The sequence below is a fragment of the Asparagus officinalis genome, chromosome 4, assembly GCF_001876935.1.
Source record: "Asparagus officinalis chromosome 4, Aspof.V1, whole genome shotgun sequence".
In the NCBI taxonomy this organism is placed as follows: domain Eukaryota; kingdom Viridiplantae; phylum Streptophyta; class Magnoliopsida; order Asparagales; family Asparagaceae; genus Asparagus; species Asparagus officinalis.
Window position 1 is genome coordinate 14,343,247 of NC_033797.1, and position 14,672 is coordinate 14,357,918.

General features: G+C 38.3%; 1 protein-coding gene across 1 annotated transcript; it reads right to left on the minus strand.

The window, feature by feature from the left end:
* LOC109839745 (two-component response regulator ORR26-like) lies at window positions 7,508-14,191 on the minus strand. Its single transcript, XM_020408253.1, has 5 exons — window positions 14,061-14,191; window positions 12,154-12,306; window positions 11,666-12,046; window positions 11,480-11,556; window positions 7,508-8,721 (listed from the first exon to the last, which is right to left on the minus strand). The coding sequence occupies exons 1-5, from the start codon at window positions 14,176-14,178 to the stop codon at window positions 7,795-7,797; spliced, it is 1,656 nt and encodes a 551-aa protein (XP_020263842.1). The 5' UTR covers window positions 14,179-14,191; the 3' UTR covers window positions 7,508-7,794.

Consider the following 14,672-nt stretch of genomic DNA (forward strand, 5'->3'; position numbering starts at 1 on the left):
AAGATGCTAACACAATTATATCAGGACCACTCAATGATAATATTGTACAGTCCGGTCTCTTCGTCAAACCATGTCAAACTATCGAGCCTAGGATATGGAAAACTGTCAAACCCTAATAGCTCGATTAGTATTTGTTGATATTAAACTCATAACCTATAAGATCAAACTGACACTCAGTTTATCTTATTTACCTCGGCCAAGGATTTTCTGGCTATAGTTATATCAAACAATCTTATGACATCAACTCATTATACTGGGAGAGACGAATCTCATCTTGGCATCTCAATATCTACTTATGTCTCGGGATGCACCCAATAAGAACCGTTATGCACAACTCAATGAGAACTGTGATTAGGTAAAAGTCTAAGTACACTTATACTGACATGTAAGATATTACACTCATGCCTCAGGTCAAGAGACTACTATGTACTATATCACTTGAGAACTTCTACTTGACAGTTAAGTATAATTACCAACTAGATGTTCTCAGTGAGTCATTCAGTCAACTCATTCACTAATGAGTCACATGTATACTATATCTTGATGTCTCACATCAATAATCCAAGAGATGGATCATCATCCTACCAAAGGAGAAATAGAGTATACACTAGTCTTCTCAAAGTGATGATGTCCTATTTCAACACTTCATCGACTAGGAACATTTTAGAATATACGTTAGCGACAAATCAGATCTCTTCATTACGATCATATCCGAAATGTCTGATAGTCTAGTATCATTCTAAGGATTTTATCTGTATTAAAATACCAGATAAATCTGATCAAAATAACATATTATCACTTTGAACAAGGATGTTATATTCATATAGGTCCTGTTACAATATACAATTATTACCTGCAGGGTACCTATATCTAATAGTACACAGTTGCATATGGACAGTAGTAGTTTGATTAAGGTGTCAAAAATAAATCCACAATCATAAGCCTCAGGTATCTGAATTCTGAAAACTGCATTACGAGCCGAGAAGGTAATTACTAAACACTTGAAAGATGATTGGTGTTTCCATTTGGATGCCTTAAAACAATTTCCTAAAGAAACAAGGCAAGTGTTAACAAAATAAGAAATCTCAACCATTCAGCATGTTCCCAATGCAATGTTTTCAGTTCTTTACCAGAATTTCCAACTCAAGAAGTGGAAATCCCAACACAAGAACACACAGCAATTTCCAAATGAGAAGTCTATTGATGGCGTTAATGAGAAAAGAAGGAACAAGAGGAAATATGAAACATCCGCAATTTACATCTCAACACATTAGCTTGGTTGCATACACCTCCAACATACGAGATTTCTGAGTTGAGCCTCCTCGGTAGCCTGAGTTTTTTCTTCAGAAACAAAAACGAAGTTGGTTGAGAGTAAGCCACCAGTGCAAGCTGAACGTTTCAAGACACTCAAATGGCTGAGAACAATATATGAACGAATGAACACCTACTACCACAGGATTATTGGATATACAATCATACCACCAAGTTATTGTTGCGCGCAGCGGAAATTTCGGCAGCACTTCGGCAGCACAACAAGAGAGTCAGGTCGCAATAAGAATTCTTGTTTCTCAAAGGGAACAAGAATCTGAAGCCTATATCCTATCAAAGTAGGATATTAGCTCTTCCTCTCGTCAGCTCTAGGACTGCCCGTCGAGGGAACCTAAAAAGCTATTACAAATCACACAAAAGCAGTACAACCGATTATTTAACGGTGGGTTTCGGCCAAATTGCGTACGATGCCAACGTGGGCATAGGAGGGGGGAGATCTACTAATAGAGGGACGAGAAATACAAACGTAGGGTTTATAATCACGTACAATCTAAGAACGCCTCAACAAACTCTCTCAAATCCTCCAAAACTCTCTACAAAAAGGCTTGCTACCAAAAGGAACTGGCCAGCCAAAACAATCTCTTGCTAGAAAAATACCCAAAACCAATTTTTCTCCTGCTGCGAATTTTTCCACAGCCGCACCAAAACAATCTCCTGCTTTTCTATTCCGCAGCCGCTCTTAAAAAAAAAGCCAAAAACCTCCTGCACACCGCACGAAAACCTAGGTTCAGGTATTTATACTTTGGACAAACGGGTGGGCCGGCTTCATCACGCGGAAAGAAACCGCGTCCTGCTCTCTCCACTTCATTCATGTGGTGGCCCCCACGTTTCTTTTCTTTGCTCCGCTTCATACACATGTCCGCTTCATTAATGTAGTGACCCACATGGCCCTCACGTTCACAATTCTCCACCTCGGTGAAGTTTTTCCAAAACTGAGCCGACACCAAAGCAACCAAATGTCCCACTTGTTGTGTCCAGTACGAACTCAATCCACAACAAGTCGAGAACCCAAACGAGAGTCCAAACAATCTCACCCCCATCAACTAATCCAAACCGGCTGCATCTAAAAGACTGCCTACGTATCCTCTTGCCCAAGGAATCAAGCCGAACGTAGTTCACCCAAATAGCCGCCAACGGCCTCAACAATCACGAATGTGCAACAAGTTTCGACAATGATCAAACTTGTTGCTCGGAACCACCTTAGTGAGCATATCCGCCGGATTATCCTTCGTGTGGACTTTCACAATTTCCACATCACCATCTTCAAGAACATCTCGAACGAAATGATAACGAACGTCAATGTGCTTCGTCCGCGCATGAAAAACCTGATTCTTCGCCAAATAGATAGCACTCATACTATCACAATGAATAGTGACGGACCCACAATGAATAGTGACGGACCTCTGCGATATACCAAGTTCCTCCAAAAGTCCTCGAAGCCAAATAGCCTCCTTCACAGCCTCCGTAACTGCCATATACTCTGCCTCCGTCGTAGACAAAGCCACCGTCGACTGTAAGGTGCTTCTCCAACACACCGGTGCACGGGTCAAAGTAAACACATACCCCGTAGTAGACCGGCGCTTATCCAAATCCCCGGCATAATCCGAATCAACATAGCCAATGCATAGCTGCCCACCTGTAGTGTCCCGCTCATAAACCAAACCAACATTGAGCGTACCTCGAATGTACCTCAAAATCCATTTCACGGCGTCCCAATGACCCACTCCTGGATCGTGCATGTATCTCGACACCATGCTCACCGCCTGTGACAAATCCGGCCTCGTACATACCATCGCGTACATCAAGCTCCCAACCACACTCGCATATGGAGTCTTCGATATCAACTCTCTATCTTCAATTGACTTCGGTGAAAGACCAGCTGAAAGCTTCAAATGGGCTCCCAATGGTACACTAACTGGCTTCGTATCCATGCTAACATGGAATCGCTGTAGAACCTTCTTCAAATAAGCCACCTGTGTCAAACAAATTCTGCCCTTCTTCTTGTCTCTGCCGATCTCCATCCCTAGAATGCGCTTCGCCTCACCCAAGTCTTTCATCTCAAACTCATTTGAAAGCTGAACTTTCAACTCATCTATAGCCGACCTGGAAATAGAGGCAACCAACATGTCATCGACATAGAGCAACAAATAAATGTACGCACCTCCTTTCAACTTGCGAAAATATACGCAAGGATCAAACTGGCTCCGAGTGTACGAATGACCAATCATAAAACCATCGAATCGCCTATACCACTGTCGAGGAGACTGTTTCAAACCGTATAGCGATTTCTTCAATCTGCAAACCAACTTATCTTTCCCTGCAGCTCGGAATCCCAATGGCTGAGTCATATATATTTCTTCATAAAGAAGTCATTACTTTAATTACAGTTATCTACTATTTAGTGGACAATTATAATTTTATCTCGATGGGAATATGGACAATTATATTTTTTTTCTTGATAGAAATGTAGAGATAAATGCATATCATGCATAGGAGATAAAAAGGTATTAAATATGAATGAATCATTAAGCTTTTAGATAATAAAGATGTTGGATATGAGATGCAAGTCGGGGAAGGGGGAGTTGAATAGGATTGTTATCGTTTTTTTGCCAAAAACACAGAATATGCAGTGGAATACATAAAATAAAAGCGATAAATGAAATAAAGCAATATAATTGTAGGATGTCTAAAAATTACTACAGATAGCTGATTCTCATCAAACATTGATAATGGAGGTTACACTTCGACGACTTCCAGAAGGCTACAATTTGAAGACTTTCATGAAAATCGACGAATGTTACAATTCAACGACTTTCACAACAACCGATGAAAATTCTGATTCGACAACCTTCACAATCATCAACAAGAGTTACAACTGACGACTTTCACATTTCAAAGAGCCAAGACAAAGATTATGAGATGACAATCTTTGCAACGCTCTAATAAAAGAGACTACAAGTTGACGGTCTCTTCACCACAAGACGCAGAAGCTCACCTCTGCCTTCTAGAGTCAAGACGCAGAGCTCATCTCTGTGTCCCAGGAATAAAATATGAAACTCACAGCCGCGTTTCAAGAACAAAACGTAGGGTTCACCATTGCATTTTCAGACTCAAACGCAGGATTCACCATTGCATTTTTAACCCCAAACGTAGAGCCCAACTCCGCGTCTGAAGTTCAAGACGTAGAGTTCATTTCTAGAACGCGGATTTCGTGTTTGACTCGTTTAAACACGAGCTGAACGGTTCCAAAACCATTTCCCGTGATTTGAGGGGGATTACACCCCCACTAAGGAGCGATTTTAGGGGTTAGTTAGACCCCTTAATCCCCTATAAATAGCTAAAAATCAGTTTAAATCGGATATTCTAGCAGATTGGGATCAGCAGCAAAGATCTCTTTGGAGGGGGGACCTTTGATGATTTTCGGATCTGAAGGTTCGGATCTTAGCTTGGGATCTTTGGTTCGGATCTTAGTGAGGGGGGAGAGATCTGGGGATCATCCTAGAGGATCGGCTTTTGGGATCGCCTTGATTTTGGCTTTGAAGGTGGGATTTTCGAAGCATCTTGATCAGCTCCAGTTTAACTTGTCTAGAAAGTTTATTTCAGCTAAAAGGGATTGAAATCTCTTTTTCAAATCAACTCTTTTGCAGAGTTTTCAACTTGCTCGTCAAGTTCTTCTAAGCTCGTTCAGAGTTCTAAAATTTGCTTTGCAAGTTCGTCCAAGTCGTCGAGTCAAGAGGCGAAGACCAAGTTTCACAAGGTGAAGCATTCGGATCGTCAACGGGATACAAGAATCAAGCTCCCATCGACACCAAGAAGAACCTAGTTTTAAATAAATGGCAGGGTCTCTGTTGATCCCTTCTCTCTTTTGTAAATCGAGAAACCGATATATAGGAGTTATAATTTCTTTTTCTAAATCAGTTAGAGAGAGATTGCAAAGAGAGATTGTATTCATTCTTTTCCTAAGTCAGTTAGGGAGATTAATACAAAATTTTATTCTCATTTCTTCTTTAATTTTTCAAAGAACAATAATCAAATATCAAGAACAATCAACAAGGAATATGCAAGATATTATAGCAGTTCGGATGACAATCCTATGTCTACTCTTCCTTTTCAAGAAGAGACTTGTTCGTTATGCAAAGAGCTAACTTGAATCACAATCCCGATTTAGTAAACTTACAAGACCACACATTAGAATCCGTACAAAACCATTCGTCTAACCTAACTCCCACAATGAGTAACTCCAATTTGAGTACATTGTCAAAGAAGCTTAAAGCAAAACCAAAAACAATAATTAAAGCTTAGCATATAAGAAATATCTTATAGTCCTTTTGTTAAACAAACTGTCCTTCAAAAATATAAGCGTAGCTCGATGAGGAACAGTAAAGAAGATCAATCTAACAGCAAATTTCCTTGTTGAAAAGATATGAAGATGTTGTGCGTGACGAGTGAGAACTTGACGATGCTTCAATGGTAAAACTCTTCAACATAATCTCTCACAAATCAAAACCATAGAATTCTTCCCTCTCTTTCAATGATATAAAATTTCCAATAGGACAGGAAAGAGATATCCCAAACGTGATAGAAGTTAGAGAATATATAAACAATGAACAGTTGAGATTAAATATGAAAAATCTATAGCTAACATGTTTGCCATCTATGATGGCTCTCAACCATCGACAGTGTCGAGGCCCCATCAATGGTTGAGAAGCTCATCAATGATATAAAAGTCTCTGAAGTAAAAAAATCATCAATGATGTATTTTGACCATCAATGAGCTCTTCTTACCATTGATGGTCAATGCCTACCATAGACGGTAGAAATGCTGAAATTTACTTTTGAACTTGTTTTCACGTTGTTTCACCTCGTACACTTTTATACCTGTATTTACCTGTACTATATCATCTCAATTAATATTACTACCAAATGAGAGTTTGTTATTACTCAAACCAGAGATATGGTAAGGACTACATCTTAACAAAAGAAACGATTGATATTGGACTTGTTGCATCCTAATTATATTTTAACACTATTAACTATGTAAGAATATCTTAAAATAAAAACAGATTGGGATCACATTGTTAGCACCCATGTACATCCCTAAACATCATGTTTGCTACCTTTCCACTCCTTTTTTTAAACCACTTCAACAAAATTCACATTCTAGATCGTGGGTGTTCAAAGGCATGAGTATGGCCTTTTTTCAAAGAGTTCAAAATTTGTAGGCTGCACCTTTGACGTGATTTTTTCTGTCTCTCACTTTTCTACAAGGCAATGAGCTTTACACGTCTCAAATAAGTAGATGACTACATTGATATATAGCTCCCATTTATATAGTTCATATAACAACTTTAATTACATCCTTAATGAAAAAGAGAATGGTAGGTAGACTAGACTCAAACCACTTTGTTGTTTTTTTAAATTGTTCTCATAACATATTTGTCCTTCCAATAGTCCTTCTAATAGTAATACCGTTGCGCACAGCGGAAATTTCGGCAGCACTTTGGCAGCACAACAAGAGAGTCAGGTCGCAATAAGAATTCTTGTTTCTCAAAGGGAACAAGAATCTGAAGCCTATATCCTATCAAAGTAGGATATTAGCTCTTCCTCTCGTCAGCTCTAGGACTGCGCGTCGAGGGACCCTAAAAGCTATTACAAATCACACAAAAGCAGTACAACCAATTTTAACGTGGTTCGGCAAATTGCCTACGTCCACGGGGCAAGGAGGGGGGAGATCTACTAATAGAGGGAGAGAATACAACTAGGGTTTACAATCACTCACAATCTAAACCCTCAAACAAACTCTCTCAAATCCCTCACAAACTCTCTACAAAAGGCTGCACAAAAGGACTGCACCAAAAAAAACTGCTGCTGAAAAATACCCAAAACCGATTTTTCTCCTGCTGCGAATTTTTCCACAGCCGCCACAAAACAATCTCCTGCTTTTCTATTCCGCAGCCGCTCTTAAAAAAAAAGCCAAAAACCTCCTGCACACCGCACGAAAACCTAGGTTCAGGTATTTATACTTTGGACAAACGGGTGGGCCGGCTTCATCACGCGGAAAGAAACCGCGTCCTGCTCTCTCCACTTCATTCATGTGGTGGCCCCCACGTTTCTTTTCTTTGCTCCGCTTCATACACATGTCCGCTTCATTAATGTAGTGACCCACATGGCCCTCACGTTCACAGTTATGTGGATAGATAGCAGCATAGTGCCAAAAGGCTTGCATAACTACAAGCTCACATCATTAGAGGATATGAAAACAATTGACACAAAGACGAAAACCAGAAACTCCATTATTTACATTTGAGGGAGGCCAGTTCTAAATGCTTAACGACCACATTGCATACTTATTATCTCCACATAAATTCCAGGTATACAATATGACATCTAACTATAGTTTATATTCATACCTGAAAACAGGTAGCGGGACAAAAATCCCAGTCCATATTGGGATGAGGATTTTTTTTATGCAAAAAGGCAATCGTCTATGATTGGGTACTCCAATGGCTCATACAAATAATCAGTGTTAAACTCTAATCCTTCATACCAATTACTCTGAAATTCAGTCAGCGACATAGAATCATCATACTGAAAAATATCCATGCTGTTGAGCCCAACATTTTCAAAGCAGCTGATGTTCTGAAGAGAGCAAAGGGGCATATCCTGAGGCAAAGAAATCAAATCTGTGTCAGTCTTCATACTCGGTTCTCTTATTGGAGGTAGCCAACTTCCCGATCTATTAACTTCTTGAGGATTTACAATTCCACGCTCGACTTGAACTGAAACAGAGTCGATCGTGCATGTTACTGGCATAATGGTTTTATTGTTGTGGCTTTTGTAATCGGTGAAGGTGGGCTCTCTTTGAGTCTGATGTAATTGACTACTTAGTGGAAGATGTGAGTAGTCCTCCAACAAACTGTATGGCTCATGGTCATGTTTTGGATATTGCATGAATTGAGATATAGGAATGCCTCCAGTCAAATTTTGATGCTTTGACGTTGAAGGTTCAACCGGCTTGTATTCAACATTTGTAGCCGTGCTTTTGAATGAGAGAACACCACCTAATGGAGTACTGTTTAACTTTCTGCTATTTGAAATATCGGGCCGTGCTGCTTCCTTTTGATCTTTTATATGCAAGGCCACTGTGCTCTTTTCGTTATCGACATGAACAGGAGTTCTATTCTGAGCTTGGAATTTTTGGGTAATGGGGACTGTTGGATGTATCCCAACAGGGACATAGCCGCCAGCAGTATTAGCTTGATTCACTGGAGTTGAGTTCTGAAGGCCGAAGTTTGCCTGAGGAGCCTTGGGGCTGAAGTCCGATTGCATGTTTGCCCCACAATTTTTCCCTTCATGCTGCTTCTGTAATCTACTTAAGTACAGACGATATTTCTGTAGATTGAAATTGGAATTAGATGTGATAAGATTCTATAAATAAGTAAATTTAAAACAGAAACTCGGTTATGCCTAGTAATGCAGCAAAAAAACAGAAGTCTAAACTACCTATATCAGGTACATCATTGCATTAACAGTTGGGAAAACAATGCATGGACAGTTCAAGGCAACTGAAAATAATGAAGATTTTATAATTTCTTAGTAGGTGATCAGGTAGATATGCTATTTTTATATGAGTATTTACCGAAGAAATCCTGCATGTCACTATCCACCTCACCTTCGGAAGGTAATACATGTGGGCCTTTTACTTGCTCCAAACTTGCACATTTATTGCAGAAGTCAGCCCCACTAATCGATTGCAGCTGCCTCATATCCACTAACTTTCTGGACCCATGTAAATATTCTTCCGAGGCGCATTGCTACTGCTCATCTCATTGATATGCTCTGGCAGGGAACCAGCTGTAGCCTCAATCATAAAACAGTAAATGAAGCTCTCTAAGGGATCCATAATTTTGCTTCTGATACTTCGGTTCACTTACTTGCGCTGTATTCTACGGAAATTCTACGGAAATTTCAGCATATGAGCAACGGATATCACGTTCTGTGTCCCGTTATCATCTCTTTTTCGTTTAGTGGCAGCCTAGAGGAATCTGGCAATAAACGAAGTGAACTTCAAAAAAAAAAAAAATCAATTGCGGTGTACTCATCCAGGCTTTCTATGGATCACCTATACTTTCATCACTGAATATCTTTTTCCTTCTAGAACCTGAAAGTATGGCCTCAGGCATATCCAACCCCTTCCCCAGGCTTGCTAAGCTTGTTTCATTTTTCCTCCTGGTTGACCACCTACTTAATTAGTTTCAATTATGGTTTATCCAGGGAAACCAAGATTGCACTTGCTTATATAATGTGACAATATGCCGAATCTTCGCCTATCAATTCAGCGTTTTTAAGGTTTCCTTCAATATTAGTTTATTCCCAGACATGGTATCCAATACAGTAGAGATCCCATTTCTGCCTCTAGATGAACTTGATGGCACAGCATGTCTTGCACCTAAATTTCACAAACGTCTTTTAAACAAAATCTCTCTTTCGCTAGAATTAAAGTTCTTTTAAAGACGCACCACTTTCCCCCCTGGCTTCTTTTAAGAACCGCCTTCCCTACTGGCTACCTACTAAGAGAAAGAAACCAATCTCTTCACTAGTATTGATTATTTGTCAATCCATGGTTTGAGTCTGCAGATATTGGTTTAGGGCTCAATATATTTTATTTCCTATCTTATCACTAACACTCCCTTTCTCTTCCATGTGTATTTGATGAACTTCTTCATTCCTCTATGTTTATTGCATATATTCGCACTTGTTAATGTGCATGCTTCTTATATGGTTGATCTCATAAATGTCATAAAAGGGATGCATTGACTTTGTACCCGCTGATCAAAGATAAGAAGAATTTCAATTTTGGGGTTTACCCTAAAATATGTCCATAATTGACAGTGTCATCCCTCAATTGGGATAACCCACACAGAAAATGTCTGTATATGATCTTAGATTCCACGTCTGTGCGTTCGTGCGTACATGCTCGTGCACATCTGTGCACTGGTTCTTCCACACAAACATCTTTTAACCCCTTAGTATTCGATACATGGTTTCCAGAAAGAGACACAGAAGACAAGAAAATAACAACTTCTCAAGTATGGCTTACACAAACCTCAAAAAATTAGGGAAATGTGGCACTTCACTCAACAGTTATTTTACATGAACTCTCTAGCCCTGCAATCAATATAAATAAACACTTTTCCCTTATCTTTACACATAATCAATATTGTTATTTTTTAGAAGTTTCTTTCTGTAAAATGGTAACTAATTTGTCTAATTGTTATTGACAAACTTTTTATTTATTTATCTATTTATCAAATAAAGGTTACCAAGCATGTAACATCAGTTAATGTGTTGCTCCCTCGGCATGCGGATTAAGTCCCCACATAAGCAACAAGAAAAGTGTCCTGGTGGTAAAAATGCAGTGCCCTAAAATTGTCTAAATGACTGTCCTACAAGTTTCTAAGCGGAATATAAATGCATATCCCACATTGAGGTTACTCTGAGCATCCCAATTGGAAACTCAAATATAAAGTGTTCTGAAATTAATTTTCAGAACCTTCCACAATGCATAATTTTCTTACCTCTTGACTTTTAAGTATATCCATTGGACTAATAACCTGTCGCTCTTTACTGGAAGTATGAACAGAATCATAAAAGACCAAATTTTAAATAGCTATAATGCTAGAAGCAACATAGAGAATATTCTCTGTACGGATCTTATATTCAGGGGGAAAAAGTGAGTTTATTGTTGAAAAGAAAGTAGTAAGACGAAAGAGAATGAAAAATATTTAGTGCAGAACATTAGAGAACCAAGCATAGACAGCACAAAGAGTTGGGTTACTTACCTTTTAATTTGCAGAAAAAAAAATTGTTATTTTTAGTGCTCATTAAGTTTGAGAATAAAGCTAATCTGGAAATTGGTTCTTGTAAGTATACCATCATAAGTGAATAGTGATGACAAGTAACAATATATAATGAAGCCTGGTTTTATCTTCAGAGTTCTGACGCATACCATATCCAGTGTAATGACAGAAAACTGAAACAGCCAAAAGCCTCAGAGAAATTTATTTTTAACTAAGTAGAAAAGACCACATTCTATCCACCAGAAAGTGATTACTGGGATGCAAAGAAGTATATAAGAAACTTATTTTACCTGTAGATGACTGGCAACATTTTCTCTTGTTAAGCCACGAACATTCATCAAGTCCAGAATCTTTTTAGGACCAACTTCTGTGAGTGGGGGTCATCATAAATCAATCATTTATGTATTAAAAAACCAAGTAAATATTTCAGCAATTCAAGATAGAAAAAGAAGTAATCCGAGAGAAGGGAAACTTACTATCGAATCCAATCTGGTTTACAGCATTAACAAATTTTTGATGAAGGTCCACAGACCAAACAACTCTAGCTTTCTTCACTGCTGCAGAATCATTAACTTCTTGATCCGAAGTGTCTAAATCTTTTCGCTTCCTTACAGAGCTGAGATCAGCTCCACCCGATGATTGTCTATCATCAAAGTCCTCGGAACAATTTCTAAATTGTAGCATATCTTCACTGATATCATGGCCCTCAATCTCTCTCACCTCATGTATTTTCTTTCTATAAACATGTTGCCATATGTTTCTTAGCTCTTTCATTCTTATGGGCTTAAGTAGGTAATCACACGCACCATGCTGCACGCCTTTCATTACCCTACTTGTTTCCCCGTCTACTGACATCACTGCAAAGATTTAAATAGTAGAATCAAGTGTTAGAGTTTTTTTCACCCCCTTAATTGTATTGCATAATCCACAAAAAAAAGGTACACTTTTCATGCAGATAACTAACTTATGACTGGAAGATCCATCTCAAGTCCAACTTGTTCAAGAAGCTTGAAACCATCCATGTCGGGCATGTTGACATCGCTAATTACAATGTCAAATTTCTCTCTTCTTTCACGAAGCAAGCTCAGCGCAACTGTTGCTAAGCCACATGTTGTAACTGCATTAAGAAGCAAAACAGGTAAGATGACAGTTATGCATATAATGCAAGTTACACTAGCAACCCAAAAAGACAGTGGAAGAAATTCCAGATTTACCGAGGGTTTAATCTAGGGAATATTAAATCCCAATAGAAATAGAACTACACGAATATTACATGGGAAATTTTCATAGAGGAGCAATGGGGGTAGGTAGGAGTGGTTTTTGTTTCTTTTTTCCTTTTGTCTATATGCTTGCGTCCATCTTTTCTCTTTTATTCTCACAGCGGTAGTCTTTTTCTTTGGTGGGTGGGTGGGTGGTATAAATATTCCAAGGAAAATACATGAATATATAGCTATCTTTGATATCCTGTAAATGTATAATTACATCATGCAATGTCTTTAAGAACAGTAATTTTACTACATCCTTTTTCGTACCTCAGATATTCTGTGAGATTTTAAACCAAGATTGGATTGCAAGAAGTCTTAGGTTAATGTCATGAAAACAACCTTTTTTCAAAATTATGATAATAAATTTTCTCATATATGACTAGCAGAATGATGAAGCAAAAACGCGATCATCCTTCTGTTTTACACAAACTGCACCAAACCGCACTGCACTGTAAAGGAGGAGCAGAAAAACGCTAGCTCATGCTCTACTAAAATCAACATAAAACCTTCTGTTCCGTTGGGCTCGGAATGAGACACTATGTGCTTTCTAACGAACTTGCGCTTATTGAAAATGAATAAATATCCAGTCTTGAAAACATATTACTACTACTTATGCCACTTAGTGCTTTCTGTAGTTGGTGCCCTCTTTGGAGTACTGTGATTTGTTAAATTCCTTCGACATACACTGTTACGTCATAATTTGTCACATACCCTTAACTTTTGCCTAAGCGGTATTGTTACATGGTGTCCGACAAGTTTCAAGTAGTCCATGGGTTCAAACTCACCATCGGCAATCTAAAGTATGTTTGATTAGTCTCGTGTATATATGCAACCTTTCCAAGCATCAAGGGTCAGTTTTCTTGCATGCTGTGAAGTTTGCTTGACATGTGTTTTAGGTTATGACATTATTTTTAGGGGTCTTTAAGCAGTAAGTTTGCTTACTATATACATAGTTAGTCCACAAACCCTCATCTTAAGCTTTTGGAAAAAGTTTATTTCCGAAAAAAAAAATTGATCTTGTTCCTCAAAAAATTAGCTTATTGGTTAATTAGTACATTGTTCATAAAAACAAGTAAGAAACAAACTATAAAATTAAACATCCAGTCAAAAAATGGACGTCATGTTGCCATGTTCATATTCTTAAACCGAAAAGTGGCAACCAATAATGACATCACTTGCTCGATCGTATTACACTAATTAGCCACTTGCCTAGATCCAAAAGTTTTCTACTGCAATCCAATAACCTGAGGAAATGAAGTTTTTGTGTTGCAATATGAATCTAGTCAACCGATATCACTGCTTATCGCATCTCTTACAATTCAATATATGTTGTGTTTGAACTGGTACGAACGATATCGTGACTCAATGAACTCCTAAGGCAATAAACACAAACTACGGTTAAAAAACCACAATCCTACCGTTATTAGCACACAAATCAGACACAACCCAGTTCAGCAAAACTCCAAAACAATTCACAAACTAATTCAAGCATAAAACAAACACTTGCAGCTAGCACAACAAACACAATCCTGAAAAGAAAAGAAAACATTAAATCAAATTAAAAAAAAAAACTAACAAAAACCCATCAGAGGTTAAAGAAAACTACCATCATAGGAGCACTTTCTAAGCATCTTCTCGAGGATTTTGAGCCAAGTAGGATCATCATCCACCACTAAAACCCTAAGGCCCACCGGAAAAGGCTCGGTCCGAGATGGGTTTTCCATTTCAAAGCTCAATTCTCAAGAAACAGAAAGAAGAGGGGGAGTCTTTAGGAGTCTGCGCTCGCAAATATAAAGGTTTTTTTTTAAGGGAATTTTTGTAACGAATATTGGCGCCTGTGTATAACCGCCTTTATGTTATGCCACCACACAGAGAGAGAATTAGGTAATGCCTTTTGCTTTCCATTAATTATTATTATATATAATAATATAATAATAATGAAATAAGTATAAAGAAGGATAATAATGTTGGATATTATAATAAAATGTAGTGTTAAATCAGGGCAGTTGTGTTAGCTTTAGCCGAGTGGGTAAAAAAACCTTTTTGGGACGGGGAAGTGGGGGTATTAAAACTGTGTAATGGAGATGATGATATTTAATTTGTCCAATTAGGGAAGAGGTATTTGAAGGTGGGATAAAGCTGTGCTTTTTTTAAAGTCTGCCACTCCAATCTCAAACATCTCATTTCGAAAAGGAGAATTTTTAAAAAAATACCTTTT

What these genes read in the sequence shown, in the direction of transcription:
- LOC109839745 (XM_020408253.1), bottom strand. Translation starts at nt 14,178, where the DNA reads ATGGAAAACCCATCTCGGACCGAGCCTTTTCCGGTGGGCCTTAGGGTT. An exon ending in TAGAAAGTGCTCCTATGATG is followed by an intron (nt 12,307 to 14,060) that starts GTAGTTTTCTTT and finishes TTCTTAATGCAG; the next exon opens with TTACAACATGTGGCTTAGCA. An exon ending in GATGGATCTTCCAGTCATAA is followed by an intron (nt 12,047 to 12,153) that starts GTTAGTTATCTG and finishes AAATCTTTGCAG; the next exon opens with TGATGTCAGTAGACGGGGAA.